We start from the raw sequence: 15656 nt of genomic DNA on the forward strand, positions 1-15656 counted from the left end.
GCAAACCACCTACTGAGATCTTTCAAGGGGAGTAAATGTGAACAAAACCAGGAGCTCTCTTCAGTTTCCACAACGTCTCGAAACCCCAAGACTTTCGAGCTCTTTCGCCAAGGCCAGCAGGTCTGTGCTCCAGGAGTGTCCTGGCTCTGGACTCCATTTCCCAGAGTCCCTTAGTGCCCTAATGTATTCAGTGCTCAGAGTGCCTGTATGTGTGTGAGTGTGAATGTGCGTGTGTGTGTGCGCGCGTGTGTGTCTCCGAGTCTCTGGGAGAGTGGAGGCTCATTCACTGATTAGAGCCAGCGCTGAGAGGCAGCACTGCTCCTTCTCTTACACCAACCGAGTCTCTTGATCTGTACATGCAATCCCAGGCAGCTCGCGAACACAAACCCGGGGCCAGCCGCCTACTGCTGCTACTGCTGCTGCTGCTGCCGCTGCCGCCGCCGCCGCCGCCGCTGCCTCCGCCGGCTCTGCGCACCCGGGACTTTTCATGCACCACACTCACCGCCTCCTTCCCTCCGTGTCCTGAAAAGTGCGACCTTTCTCCCAAGGAATTTCCACGGCAAGTATGGAGACCAGAAAGGGGTGTGGATGCGTGTGCGTACATAAGAGGGGTGGGTGCGAAGGCAGCCGGCTGGCTCAGGAACCTAACTTTACGGGTTCGTTTCCTAGGGATTCGGGCAGTTCCCCGCCCCCCCCTCCCGACAGGGGAAGGGGCTGGGATCTGGACTGGCGCGTCTCAGATCTTCGCGACGGTGCCTCCCGGCATCGGTGCCCTGCGCACTCCATGCGCTGCTTCAGTCAAACTTTCCTTCTTGAGTTTTCCTTAATGTGTTTTATTTGGGGGGTGCGAGGGGGAGGGACCACACGCGGGAATTGGACAAGTAGGAAGGGTGAGGGGGCAGGGGCGGCGAGGGAAGGGAGCGGGACTCCTTTTCTCCATCTTTTAATAAGCCACATTCCCACTTTGTTTGGGTCGAAAGCCAGAATGCCCTCTTGCCTGGCTCCCCAGTGGATCCCGCGGTGATTTCCGGCTGGGCCCGGGCCAGGTGGTACTCAGCGGGGAGCCCGAGGCTGCTGGCGGGATGGGGAAGGGGCGATCCGAATGAGAAAGGACCTCGACCGCCCCCACACAACACACGGCCTGCCCGGTGGGGTACCCGGGGAGAGGCTGGAAACCTGGGGCCTCCGGGGGCTCGGCTTACTTTCTTGGAGGGGGCGGGGGTGAAGGGCGTGGAGGAGGTGGAGGTGGGGGTGGGGGAAGCCCCCGCGGGCAGGAAGGAGGCAGGTGCTGGCCCAGAGGTGGACCGCTCGAAATGCAGCGGGTAAACTCCCCGCTCCGCTCGGCCCGCGGGCCTGGTCTCAGAGCAGCCCGACCCGTGAGAGGTCTCCCGGGATTTTCGGGGCCGGGACTCTCTCTCCCAGCGGTTCCACCGAGCGGGTCGGGAGGACCGCCGTACAGACAGCGGCGCAGGGCTCTTTTTGTAGTTTTATTTTTATCTTAGACCTGCCTTAAACTGAGTAACAATTTCTCTTCTTTCGACTTGAGAACAAAACTTTTCAGCGAGCACGCCGGGCGCTGCAGTCCTGCGGCCACCGCAGCCGCGCTCGTCAGCCCGGGCGGAGCGACCTTCTCCGCCCGGAGCCAGGCCCGCCACCTCGCTCCCGAGCCTCTGGTCGCCCCTCTCCCCAACCCCGGGATTTTCAGGGCTCCGCCTGGGTGTTTCGCCTTTGTGCTTTGTAAGGGAAAGCCTTTTCTTCCAGGGCACAACAAACTTGGGCGGAGAGCTTCCGTGTGGCCCCCCGGGCGAGGCCGCCCACGGTGGTGAGGCCATCCGAGGGGATGCCCGGTCTGTCCTCCGCTCCAGGAGCCCCTCCAAGAGCTCGAGGTCCGGGTGGACCCCGGCCGGCCCGGCGCGCGGGAGCCCAGAAGTAGCGGGGACTCGGGCTACCCGAAGGCAGGGGGAGAGCTCTCGCTTCCCGATCAGAACGCGCTCTCTCGAGCCCGGCAGCGGCTCCAGCGGAGGGCCAGAGCCCGGGCCCCGAGCCGGACTCGCGTCGCACCGGGCGGGTGTATGGGGCGGGGGCTCTCGGTATGAGGCTCAGTCCTGCCAGGCCGGGCCGGGCCGGCAGTCTGGGGTCTCTGGCCCGCGCCGCCTCCCGCCCTGGAGCAGCTCAGAGGGAAGACTCGGGCACTCTCTGCCCACGATGCCCACCAGCCACGTCTCGCCTCTCACCTCCGCACCAGACTCGGCTTGAGGGGCAAAGGGGAAAGAAAGGAAAAATAAAGATTAAAAAAGGGCCAGCCGGGAGGAAGCGGCGAGTCAGGCAGGAGGGAACACAGCGGTCAGGGGTGCCGGCCTCCTCCTCTGCCCGTCTCGGGGGTTCTTCCCGCAGATGGAAAATAAGCCGAGGTGGGAAAGGCAGAAAAAGCGTCGAGGAAAAGCTATGAGGGCGTCTTCCGTGCCGATCCCTACCGGCTCGCGGAAACCCGGCGAAAGTGGCGTCAATTCTCTCGCCGTACTCCGGGACGAGTGGGGGAAGGCCGAGGACAGGGCGGCGCCGCGCCGCGCCGCCGGTGACAGACGGGGCCGGGCGCCGAGCGAGCAGGGACCACACACCTGTTCTGCGAGTCGCGTCGTGTGCGCCGGCCGAGCGGCCGCGGCGCGAGAGGCCGCGGCGCGAGAGGCAGAGCCCTCCCTCCCGCACTCCAGGCCCGCTGTCCGAGAACCGGGAGGGCCCGGCTCCCCCGCGCCGGCCCGCCCGTGCAGGAGCCTCGCAATCCAGGAGCCTGGTGGCTGCCCGCCGAAGCAGTGGCGCGCGGCGACAGGACCCGGGTGACCTGCGGGGCGGGGCTGTGCAGGGGCACGAGGTCCTTGGACTTTGATCGAAGGCAGCCTCCTCCGAGCTCCTGCCCCGCAGGTCATACCCGGCCGCGGACGAGGGCCCGTCGCACTTAGCGGTTCTTGCCTGGCTGGAGCCACGGTTCCCCAAAGTTACAAACAGATGTTTCGTGCGGAGGTTGTTGGGACCTGAAGTATTGTTTGTGCAAAGGCAACCGAGAGCTGGAGGGAGAGGTCAGGCCGAGGAGTGGTGGGCTCGGCTCTGCGTTGGCCCTAAGTTTATGCAGGTTTCGCCTTCCCCTCTTCTTCCTCCGTTTTCCCTAAAAGAGTTGGGTTTTCCCGGTTTGAAGACTTAGAGGCTGAACTGTGCACCCGCTCGCTGAGCGGCAGCCCCGCGGCCCCGCACTCTCGGACAGGCCGGGTGGTCTTGGCTTCCCACCCGCTGGCCAAGCCGGGCCTGAGTCGGGGCCCAAACTTGGGACAGATACCAGGCCAAGTGTGAATCGCAGGCGTTGGCCCCAGCCATGGAACCGTGTTAGCCTTCTGCTTCCTGAGCTCGTGCATATGGTGGTAAAATATTTCTGTTAGAGTGGTGTTTCCAAATACCCCCCGGGCATTTGGCGTTCGGGAATTCTCTTCAAGCGGAGAAGTCTGTGAACTTAAAAAAAAAAAAATCTTCCCTGAGTTCTTCACAACCCTCCACCACCCTGGCCCCATTTCCCACTGTTCTTTGCTTTTTAAGATGCCTGTTAATTTTTTTAAGTTTATTTATGCAAAGGAAAAATATCGTTTAATTTGTTCTATTATTTTAATTCTTGGCTTTTGGAAACGGTTCAGAGACCACAAAAATGTCACCTGTTGTAATAAGCAGAGGGGGGCTGTGTGTGCGTTTTAATTACCAGCAGAGTCGTAGTTTGGTGGGCGTTCAGAGCTCGGGCTCCGGGAAAGAGGCTTTTGCAGCTTTCTTTGTGGCAGTCATTTGCAAGTGGGTTTGGCTCAGGGCAGCAGAAGCAGCCGCAGCTCCTCTTCCTTTTACACCGATCCCCGGCGCGGGTCAGGAAAGACCCTGGACAGGGATGGTCAGAGGCTGGGGTGGGAGATTGCCCGCTCTCTGAGACTTTCTCTCTGGCTTTCGGTTTTTCAATGGGAAAGTGGCTAGTTCGCGCCGGAGAGCGGGGAGCGCTGCGCATCAGCCCAGTTTCAGACATGTTCACGTTCCAAACGCCAGCTTCTTCGTTTCATTTGTCTTGGTTCTGGCATGTTTAACCACGCAATTAGTGATCTCACTAATTATTCAGTTAGCTGGCGTTTTGTAATCACTTTAAACCAGGGTCGGGTGTGTGATTTAGCAAACTGCCACACATACAGCCCTGAACCAAACCCATCACGTCAAGGATTTGAAATTTTAAAAACTCAATATTTGTTGGTCCCTCCGTCCAACCTCACTGCCTGCCAGACAATTTATTTAGCTTCGTGGATTGATCCCTCCTCCTTGTTTAGTTAATTCAACAAAGACTTTTTGCAATCTGTTTGGAGTTTGTCTGATGCCGTGGAAAAGTAGCTGATGATTTATTTGGTTGCTTTTCGATTTCTGTCTTCAGCCCTTCTTTCTCCTCCTTTCAGCGGGGATGTCAGCTGTTATTACTTCCTATTGATCCCTTTGCAAAGTGAGAAGTGAACTAAAATTAATGTCAATTCCACTGCTCAGATCAATAGCTGGAGTTATTTTAATCTGGATTTGCACGAAGTGCTAAATTAAAAAAAATCAGCATAGAGGCAGAAAAGTAACAGTTACTTACTTTCCCTTTGGCCAGTTCTTTACAGTCACCCAAATGCTCCATCAAGCTGATTATCTTACAATCCATATTTTTTTAATTAAGAGGGTCAGTTTTCTTATTTGGGGTTCTGTGTTTAAACCCATGACATTTTGACATTGGGAGTGTATTAACTATAGATTTTCATAATGACTGTGGTCTGCTGAAGCCTCATCTATACAAGTTGTTAATGTGAGGAGGGGGTAAGAAAGAAAAGGGAAAAGAAAAAAAGCACTCCCCCTTCCCCCACAGAGACCAACGCCCACACAGTGGAGTAAAAGAGATGTGGCCTGGGAAAATATTGTTGATTTCTTTTCAGTATAATGAAGTTTCAAATGAATAACCAGGTTTGAGTGATTCACTGTGTTCTGTTGGAGTGTCCAGTGCTGTTGCCAGATTACTAATTTATTAAACTCATTTAAGATAATGAGGTGATCCAGGAAGTAAAAATAAAAAGCGAATCCTCTGGGTGATGGTTATTTTGGGGGGGAAAACATCCTTCCCCTCACCCCTAGTGTATTATGTTTGCCCTTTTCTCTAGCTTGCCTCATATAGCATTGCTTGTTTGACAAGTAGTTTGTTATTTCTGTTGTGAGGAGCTGCTTAGAACCCTTGGAACAGCCCTGGACCCACTTTCGGAGCATCCGTGTTGTATGACCATTAATCTGACTTGAAAACAGCCAAGAACAGGATTCCCAGACTCGTCAGCCTAACTGGCTGTCCTTGGCAGATCATTCCCTGCACTGCTATAACTTGACAGGAAAGTTATTTAAAATTTGGGAGAGAGAAAAATCCGTTAATGTGAGATACATAATCTGGTAATTTAGCAATGATATCTATAAGGACAGATGCCAAATGAGGAAGCAGTCTGATGGTGTGCACTCATCTTCCCAATTTATAACAGTCATTGACATGTCTGCTACAGGATGGGAGAAGGAAATACTCTCTATGCACTGCATTAAGCTGGGAGGATTCATCTGCTGCTTAACTGAGGTCACTCTGTTTGAGGGAATATCAGAGATACTCCTTTATCTAGGTGGTTTTTTTTTTTTAAGGGGGGGGTACATTTTATTTGAGACATGACTCTCAATTCAGAGGTTATGATTTGTAGCAGATGGTGCTTTCTGGTTACACTTTAAGTTTCATTATGTTTTTATTTAGTGTACATTCTTGAAGCTAATAAGTCCTAGTATTCATCTTATGTTATCCTGACTTTCATACACAGCCCTTCTCCCACCCCCTACTCAAAAGAAATTTTGAAACAGAATCAGTGGCTATGAAAATGTACAACCTAAATTTTAAAGGGAAATTGAAAGAAGTCTTTCTGAACTACAGTTTGTTCCAGGGGTCTTTAGTGGACATCACCTCTGACTGGGCCAGTAAGCACAGGAAAGTAAGTCAGAAATTTTGTTAACATTTTGCTCTAAATGGCAATGGCAAATTCAAGGCAGTTTACAAATCTACTTAAGAGCGAGTGCCTTAGTAACTAAAATTACCAATCAGTTCTTTGCTGCCCCTGGAAGACAGACGCTTCCAGAGAACATATGCCAAAGGCACCCGTTATGTTTTTAAATATTGCCAGAGACGCCAGGCACTTTACTGATGAAGGTTTTCTTCCTTCTCAGAAAAGAGAAAGCCTATATGATTAGGGAGGGGTGTGGATCAAAAATAATGCTGCTGTTGTTTCTTCACATAGGACTTCTTTCTGGAAAGAGTCTTAGATGATACATGAAGATGTGTGTTTATGTATGTGCCAGTGTGTGTGATTTATCCACATGTACGATTTGTACCAACTAACACGTGGAGGTGTTCATGATCTAGATGTGCTTGACTTAGGATTTTTTCAGTCTCAGGGCATTGTTAGAGAAGACGAAGAGAGGATGCGGATGCGGGGGGTCATATGAGTAGAACCTGGTCTCTGTTTGAACACCAGGCCAGCCATGAGCAGTGTATGCAGGTGCAAGCCCTTTAAAATATAGACCCCCACCTAATCTACTGGGTGACTTGGCCTTCCAAAGCTCATTTGCTCAGGGAATATTGTATTTGGAGGTTTTATGATTTTTTCTCCTTTGCTGGGCTCAGGCGCATTTCACCCGGAACGTGTAGGGACCAAAGTCAGCTACGCGTACATCACAGTAAGTTGTCTATTGATTTTCCTGAATGAAAATGGTCTGATGCTGCTGCCCACTGGCTCCTAAAGCCTGTGGTGTCTCTTGCCCGAGCATCTGTAAGCCAGAAGGATGGTGTTTCGATCACTTGGGGTTTCCCTTTTCTTTCCTCCCCCTGACCTTCCTCCCCCCTCTTTCTTTCTCTTTGCTGTTTCCACAGGTCTTAGAAGGGGATGATTCCCCAGTAATATTCCCTGCCCTGATCCCAGGTGCCACTCCCTCCCAGGGAAGACTGCTTCTTGTCTGACGTCGGCCATAGAAAGAGACTCCGATGGACTTACACCGGGCAGCCTTCAAGATGGAGAACTCATCCTACCTCCCCAACCCGCTGGCATCCCCAGCACTGATGGTCCTGGCGTCCACGGCTGAGGCTAGCCGTGATGCTTCCATCCCTTGTCAGCAGCCACGACCCTTCGGTGTACCTGTCTCGGTAGACAAGGACGTGCATATTCCATTCACCAATGGCTCCTACACCTTTGCCTCTATGTACCATCGGCAAGGTGGGGTGCCGGGCACTTTTGCCAATCGTGATTTTCCCCCTTCTTTACTACACCTCCACCCTCAGTTCGCCCCCCCAAATCTAGATTGCACCCCAATCAGTATGCTGAATCATAGTGGAGTGGGGGCCTTCCGTCCCTTTGCTTCCACTGAGGACCGGGAGAGTTATCAGTCAGCCTTTACGCCAGCCAAGCGACTTAAAAACTGCCATGACACAGAGTCTCCCCACTTGCGCTTCTCAGATGCAGATGGCAAGGAATATGACTTTGGGACACAGCTGCCATCTAGCTCCCCCGGTTCACTTAAGGTTGACGACACTGGGAAGAAGATTTTTGCTGTCTCTGGCCTCATTTCGGATCGGGAAGCCTCATCTAGCCCAGAGGATCGGAATGACAGATGTAAGTACTCTGGTGCAGCCCTCCCCTAACCCCAGTAAGCCCTGCCTTACAATAGGATTCAACAGGTCGGTGGCATTTTTCATGCTCCTAGTAATGGGAAGGGCCGACTCCCTCCCATTCAATAGCTGTGGAGTGCTGACATCTACTTGTCTCTTGTCAATGAGCATTGATAGTTCTTGTAGGAAATGTTTTTCTGAAGGTAGCCAGAGGCACATTGGCCTGCACTGCCCTTCCCTCCGGGGCATGATTGGCTTATTCTCTGGGGACTCTGGCGTGGAGGGGGTGCTGTATATGGACCGGAGTGAATGTCATTTCATTAGTAAGTGTAGGTTCCTAGGGAATTTGAGGGGGGCTCGAAGAAACCGTCCATCCCTCCTCTCTTTGCTATCCTCATTATGTTTCTCTGATCTCGGTATTATTTTTTTAGTTTTTCCATTGTATCACATCCAGCAGACTCCACGTGATTGTATTTTTCACAACTCTCAGCCCTACTCCAAATCAGGCTATTTTTCAGAGAAGGACAAAGGTGTCGTCAATCACCATAAAGCATTTCGAACAGCTGTGTTTTCCTTGCAATCCCAAGGCTAGAAAGTCGACTTCTCTTGGGATTTAACAGGTTTTCTGGGTGCTTATCCTGGGGCTCCCTTTTAGGAGTAGACACAGCTGGCCTGTGTGGCCGTTCCATATTTGATGCTCACAACTATTATTAATTTCTGCTTAGGGAACAGCTCTGTCATGTTCTCCAAGTGTCTTGCTGGGCTCCAGCTACACTCGCTAATAGTTAGGGCTAAACCTTTACTTGGAACTTGTAGAGTAGGAGTGTTGAACCCTGCCATCTTCGCCTCTAATATAATCAGAAAATAATTGTGTTTTGAAGCTTTTGGACTATGGGTAGACCCCACAGAGCAGTTTTCTTCAAGCCTGGTGAGAATTTATGAACTGAGGGTGTTTTTCCACCCGATCCTTTGTTCTAAGATTTGCTTCATTTTATTTTCTTAAGAAAACTACATCTGAGGTTTGCTTTCCCCTCTTCTCTATTTTTTGTGCTCCCGTCCTCTCTATAACCAGCACCACGAATGTCATTTTTTTCTCTTCTCTTTATGATGCCGAGGAGAGTAATAGAGACATTGCAGTTCTCTCCCCTGTCGGCACTGCTTCCTCAGGCTGTCTCCTTGAATTAGGCACTGTGTTAACTTTCCTGCGCTAAAAGGCATCTGCCTAAACCCAGCGTACCTTTTCAATAAAAGTCATCATAAAATCAACCTGCCTTGTAAATCCATCGCTCTTTGGTTTTGAAATATGTTGCGAGTGTGTCTTTTATGTCAGCGTCTGTAAGCCCAAGACCTCTCCACTTAAGGGAGAAGGCTGCTATCTGACAGCACAACTGCCCATGTTCTCTCTCTCTTTTGCTTTAGCTCCTATTCCACCTTTTCCCTTTCTGTACAGCTGATGTGTGAGTGTGTGTGTGTGTGTGTGTGTGTGTGTGTGTGTGTGCTGACCCTGCTTTGGGAATATACTTGCTGAACACGGATTGGCGTTGTATCGGTCTGTTTTAGTTTAGTGTAGTTTAGTTTTCATTTGTCGAAGTGCGAGTGATAAAGGCGAGCTCTAACCTGACCTCTGGCCAAAACTGTCCTGGGTTTGGGTGTGACAGATTCTGCTCCTTTTTTCTCCAAACACAAGTTGAATATGAAATCCTCTTAAAACTAACATGCCACAGAGTAACACCTGGAGGTCAAGATTCCTTTCTTCTCTCCTAACAAATCCAGCTTGTCTCCATTTTTCCATTTTTTAGCCCAAACCTGTCTCAGACCCCCAGAGCAGGAGGAAGCTTGTTAGTCAGGTCAGCACTCATAGATGTGGATATCCATTCCCCTCTGAGTGTCAAAGCCATAACTCTTCCGTTTGCCTGGTTTGCATTGTGTAGGGGTCCTGTCCCCCATGGAGATGGATCCCTCACACAAGAATACGCCTGGGTGGAGAAAAATTAAATGAGTCTGTCTCCCAAAGTGAAATGGAATTCTGACCTTGAAATTAATGAGATTCTGATCAGAAGGGTGGGGAAACTTCTTTACTTCAAACTGTAGTGTTGTATAAATTGGAGCCCTTTCCCCTTCTATTTGTTTAAAATATCCTTTCTTTAATGAGTATTTTGTGTTCTCCTTTTTCTCTTACACAAACGTTAGACCTGTAGGCGTGTCTGTGAGTGTAGACTGTCCACTCACATTATTATCTAGAGTTGCATTTGTGACTGATCTTAAATGAGAAATAAAGGTACAAAGTGAATAGGAGACTGTTACCCTGTGATAACCCTGGATTTGTGCTTCTTTCTCCTTTCCTTGCCTTGGGTGGGGTAGCAGCCTTCACAGGGCTGTACTGGGGAGCATTTGTGCTTTTGATTTTGAGTATTTGGAAGGCTGGGGAAACATTTTTCTGTAAGGAAGTGTCGAAGAGGCACCATGACAAAGTCTGCTGCAGCTTTCTTGGCTCCTGTCATATGCCGACGTGTGTCGGAATATTTATGGTCTGTTTTATGTAAATACATATTTAAGGGCCGTTAGAAGGCCTGATTATTCCCACTAGATGCCTTTCAGGTCCTCCCTACAGAACCGTTTAGAAATAAGTAATATTTCTCAGATAATCGAGTGACAGTATACAGGACTGCTTCCAAGGGGAGAGCTTGAGGGGCAGATGGGGCAGTGAGGAGGTGGAGAGGCAAGAAGAGAGAGGAAAGTGTTCAAAAGAGCAAAGTAATAGGATACAGTGGCTTTTGCCCAGATTGCCAGAAATTAACCGTGTATATTTTATGTTTTGTAATTCTTAAAATTTAGAGTTAATCTTTGATATGGTTGACTGATTTTTCAGTTCTCTTCATATAAATAAAATGTTTTTCATAAAATTAAAAAAAAAGTTTTAATTAAATACAACAGTAAAACTCCTAAATAAGCGTGTAGCTTTAGGGGTTTGCTGGGGGGTGGGATGAGTGTGGGTGTGTGTGTCCCTTACTTAGAGTAGAAGTTTTATGACTGAGTTTTAAGTCAATGAAAAATATCAGTTTTACAGTGGAAACACTGGCAGTTTTTACTCTCGCAGCCTCCCCCTGCTCACACACCGCATCCATATGCAGATATGTCTACATCTGAGAGCACTTGAAAGAGGGGCCTGCAGACATGGTGTAATGCACACGTGTTCTTTCCTTAAATCTGGGTACTGATAGGCAGGATTTCTTTTGTGATTAAATATGCATATTTGTAGAAAGAAATGTAGCTATTTGGGTAAAGTATTGTCTCTCCTAGTAGATGATTCCAGTTTGCTTGCCTGTTCATCTACCTGGCATCACAGGTGATTCCTGAGGTAGGTGTTGGGCTCTATGGAAAAAAGAAGCCTTTACTCAACAGGACTGACTTATGTGCCCTGGAAAAAGGGAGAAGTATTTTGTGAGAAGCCATTCGTGGAGGATGCATGATTCCCCAGGAAGGGGACTGAGGTAACTCCTGTTTATTGTCATGCCCTGAACCCGTCTCCAAGTCTCCTTGTCCAGGGAAATGAGGTGAAAATTTATGGACCAATTATGAATAGTCCACGTGTGTCTTACATATGAAGTGTCTACAGATATGTTTCCCAGGGCTTTTAAAATAAACATTTCCTCATTAAGGAAACTTTACAACAAAAGGGAAAATAAGTATTGTCTGCTGCCTTGTGCTAGAATCTATACATTTATTACCCCCTTAGCACTCTGGCTCTTATCATGTGCATTTCCTGATTGTTCTCTGTAGACCACTCCTGTGCCCAATTTCTGTCTGGGTGATACAGCGATTGGAGTTGGCTAGGATGCATGCTCGCCCCGAGGGCTGAGAGGAATCAGAACTGCCCTCGGGAAGTGATGAAGGGCCCTGCCTTCTGGCTCACCTCAGAGATGGGCACTGGACACTGACCCCAAGTGGCCCTCTTTCTTTGCCCTTCCCTGTGGTCAGGCAGATTCACAGGTAGGCAGGGAACCCTGTGACTCACAGCAGTTCCCAGATGTTCTGCTTTGCTCTCATCTTTGATATATTCGAAGTCATTCAAATTTGAAAAGCCCTGAGTAGGAGAGATGGTATTTTGACTCTGAGATGTGTCTTTACAACGGCACGTATCCTTGAAGACCCTATGTCCTAGGAATCAAATCAGCTGAGCCCACATAGGCCCAGGGCAGCCTGGAATGTGCAGGGCTGGCCACATCATGGGGGTGGTGTTAGGGGGGCTACTTCCCAAGGGCTCTGGGACTACCCAGGACTACCTCTGGGTAGGGACCTTGATCTGGGCTTTTAGGAGAATTGCTCTTGCTGGGAAGAATGTTTGGGGCGGTTCTCAGGTCACCAGGCTCAACTTCTGGATTGTAGCTGGAGCAGATGACCACTCTGAAAGGGTGCAGAAATCACCAGAAAGATGGGTCAGATGGTGCCCTCTGTACTGATTGCCCAGACCTAGCCCGGTTGTCGGCTCAGCTGCTCCCGGGGTTCTCGCGGAGTCCCTTTTCCCTCCCCATCTGGGGTGGGTCGGGGAGGAGGGGGCGAGAACTCCTGTGATGTGTGTGGTTGTTTCTGGTTGTTCACTCCCAACACAGTCATGGAGACTCCTTTTCATGCTGCTGGGTTTAATTGTCTTGTTGGGATAAAGAAATGTTTGCACAGCTAAAGTGGGGCCGGGCTGGACGGGAGCAGTCCCTGATGGCTGCAGAGCCATCTGGCCTGGCTTGGCTTGGCTCGGCGCGCCGCTGGCCCGCCCGGCGGCTGGGCTCGCTCCCGCTCCCGCTCCCGCTCTTCCCCTGCCTTCGCTCCACGCCGCGCCGCTCTGGTCGGCGGCTGCCTCCTCGCACGGCCGGAATGCCTAATCACCATGGTGAGAAAACGGACACCGCAGCCGTCCTCCCTCCTTGCCTCGCGCCCTCCCTCCCATCAATTGTCATGCAGAAGTGATCCGGGCTGCCGTTTCCTCGCGGCCGCCAGCCAGCCCCTCGCCGCTCCCGGCAGAAGGGTGGCTAGTAATTGATCGTTTGGGGGAGGGGGCGCGGAGAGGCGCGAGGCCGGCGAGGGGGGAGGAAGGACCACAGCGTGGGCCCCGTTGGCTCACTCGAAAAGGACCCCCAGCCTCCGCCACGGAGATGGCGTTCAAGTGGTTTCAGAAATGTTGGTGACCTCGCCGTCGCTCGGCCGGACTCGGAGGCTGCGGGAGAACGCCGGGCGCTACCCCGGGGCCGGGCGAGCACCGCGCCGCCGCCGCCGCCGCCCGCGGCCGGGACCCGAGGGCTGCCTGGTCCCCCACCCCCGCCCCGCCCTCCACGCCCAGCGCCCCCAGGTCGCACTGAGAACCGAGCCCTGGGCCGGTTTCCTGTAGGTCGTCCGAGCCGCAGAGAGATGGGGTCGGGGTGAGGGGGTGGGAGGGGTTGTGGCCGAGGAGGGGGCGCGCCCACGCGGAGGTCGGGGCGATCGGAGGACCCGGCGGGAGGTGCAGATGGGCGGGTAGCGGAGTGAAGAGGCTAGGGGACACTGAGCGGGGAGGGGGCTTGGGGGGCGAGGCTGTGGGGAGGCGGGAGTGGGAGGAGGGAGCGCGGAGGGCGCCGGGGCGCGTCGAGCCGGGGGCATGGACGTGTGCACGCGCGCATCTGGATCTGGCGTCGCCACCGGCATCCGAGGACTTTGAGGTTTCTCACGTAGGTTCGAAATGTTTTCCCCGTCCATCTTGCTTTTCAAGTACGGGGAATGTTTCCCAAGTCCCGGGGTTCGTGAATCGGCAGGATGGCTGGTATTCGGGCGAGGCGAGTCGCGGTCACCTCTGACCGTCTGAGGCTCGCAGCCAGCACAGCGGGGCTCGTTAATGTCCGGGCAATTTCTGGAACTCTTCCCACGGGAAGTTTTCCGGGGCTGCCTTCCGGTCAGTGGCCCCAGGTTGATTATTTGGTGGCCCTTTTTTGTTTGAAAACAAAAAACACACATTGTATCCAAATAACAAAAGTTGCTTTCCCTCCCCACCCCTTTCCCTCATTAGGCAGGGAAGAGGAAACTAAAAAATAGAATTATATTTTTATATTGGTTTTTCTTATTTTTAACCCTTATTAACTACACCCATCTGGTTAATAAATATTGGCACACTTTGAAATAGAGTCTTTGTAAATACTCGGGATTTGGAGTGACAATACACTTAATAGAGTTATATTTCTATGATGGATTTTCATATTTTTAACTCTTTTTAACCACATCCCTCTGGTCAGAAAATATCAGAACACATGCTGGAATGTACTCTTTATAAATACTTGAGATTCGGAGTGATGTTACATTTTATTGTAAAACCCACACGATTTTAACACCAAAATAACAATAATTTTTGCATTTAAATACTCTCTTCACACAGTTTGGTAACATTTCCCAGTGCCATTTTACCCCTCCTAAAGAGAGATGAGCTGCAGACCTAAGGATGACGTACTGCTACATAGCAGCTAAAATGCCTTAAAATTTTTTTTAAATGCCATTTAAGTTGTGGCATTTGTGGTTGAAAAGAGTGTGTTTTTATCCTTTGGAACCTCAAAGTGTGTGCTACAGAGTGGAAATTTCTAAATATCTCTTTGGGGCAAGGAGGAGAATTTTCTGCAAAAGAACTTTCACCTACTTAGTCACTCTGTTGTGCCTTTTCCAGGAAGAGATTCTGAGTTGGGGCTATGGGTTTAGGCCTGGAGAAATGAGAGGCTGTAGTATGAATCAGTGAACCTGGTAGATGCTAAGCAAACAGGAGTAATTCATGCCCTTCCAGCCTTACCCAATGGATCCGACTTTTCTATTATCTCAATCACATTTTAGTTTCAGTGTTAAAATTTTTTTTAGCACTAAATCAGTACCAATCACAGCAAAGTGTTCAATAAGTGTTAGTTGAGTATTGAATAAATTGATGGTAGTGATTATAATCTAATTTTTACTTTAAGTTTTCATCAATTTGCCACTCTTCAGCCTTGCACTGGATAGTATCCATAAAACTGTGCTATCGGAGAGGTGTAGTGGTTTGAGGAAAGAAAGGAATAATTTATATACCTTGAGTTTTGATGAGGAGGTAGGGAGGGAGTTTTTTAAGAGGTGTGCAATTACCTTTCTCAAATACAGATTTATTGTGTTATTTTGGTTAAAAAAACTTTCATAACTTAAAAAATAATTTAAAATCTGCTTTTCTCTCCTAACTCTCTAGAAACCTAAGATTGGAATCTATCCCCTACCCAAATGTTTTCCCACAGCATTACATCACCTATCATGGAGTCTACAAAAATAGATCTTCTTTGGGTGTGTATTTTAGGAAGAAAGTTTCTACCTAGATCCTGGTTGCAGCTGGAACCAGACAAGCGATGTGGGAGTTTTGTAGACACATACAAGCATCTGGCAATTCAGACATTTGACTGGCAGTTTTCTCTGTGGAATGTGTTCTGAGTGAAGATGACCTAGAGGAAACGAAAGTTGTGTTTCTTGGGGGAGACATGGTGCTGCATCCAGTACATTCTGTTCAGCAGACACGGAGCTTTAGGAAAGTCTAGAGCTGCATGGGTGAAGAAGGAACCTCTTGGTACAGTCTCATGAGAAATCAAGCCCGGTAAGCCTTAGTGTGACTCACCAGATGAGGGTTGTCTTTTTCCACTGAAATTCATTTGCAGGCTGAGACTTATGGCTTTGCATCCATCTTAGAGCAGCAGACAGTCAGAAAGCTGTAGGGAGGGGGCAAGGGCCAGCCCTGGAGAGACCTTTGCTTTATTTTCAGGTATATCATTTCCATTTAGGTGCTAGCTGATCCTATATTGCTCTCACCTGACCTTGCTTTTCAGAGTTTGGTGCACACTGAGTCAGAATGGCCTAGCATAATAAATACCTGTTAGAGGGATAAATAATGTATTTGCCCCTTTGAGCCTCAACTTGAAGGTGTTTC

The 15656-nt window shown here is 50.1% G+C and overlaps 1 protein-coding gene across 3 annotated transcripts in view; it reads left to right on the plus strand.

Moving 5' to 3' along the window:
* Positions 1-238: 238 nt before the first annotated feature.
* The window catches only part of RNF220 (ring finger protein 220), a 220303-nt gene continuing 204885 nt past the window's right edge, over positions 239-15656 (plus strand). The window contains exons 1-2 of one of the 3 annotated variants that reach the window (XM_067725884.1): positions 239-559; positions 6983-7718. In XM_067725884.1, the coding sequence (XP_067581985.1) occupies positions 7094-7718 (625 nt within the window). In that variant the 5' untranslated portion in view covers positions 239-559; positions 6983-7093. The remainder of the gene's footprint in view (positions 560-6982; positions 7719-15656) is intronic. The other 2 variants (XM_067725881.1, XM_067725883.1) reach the window with 2 other exon arrangements.

Source organism: Pseudorca crassidens, chromosome 2, assembly GCF_039906515.1.
Source record: "Pseudorca crassidens isolate mPseCra1 chromosome 2, mPseCra1.hap1, whole genome shotgun sequence".
NCBI classification, from domain to species: Eukaryota; Metazoa; Chordata; class Mammalia; order Artiodactyla; family Delphinidae; genus Pseudorca; species Pseudorca crassidens.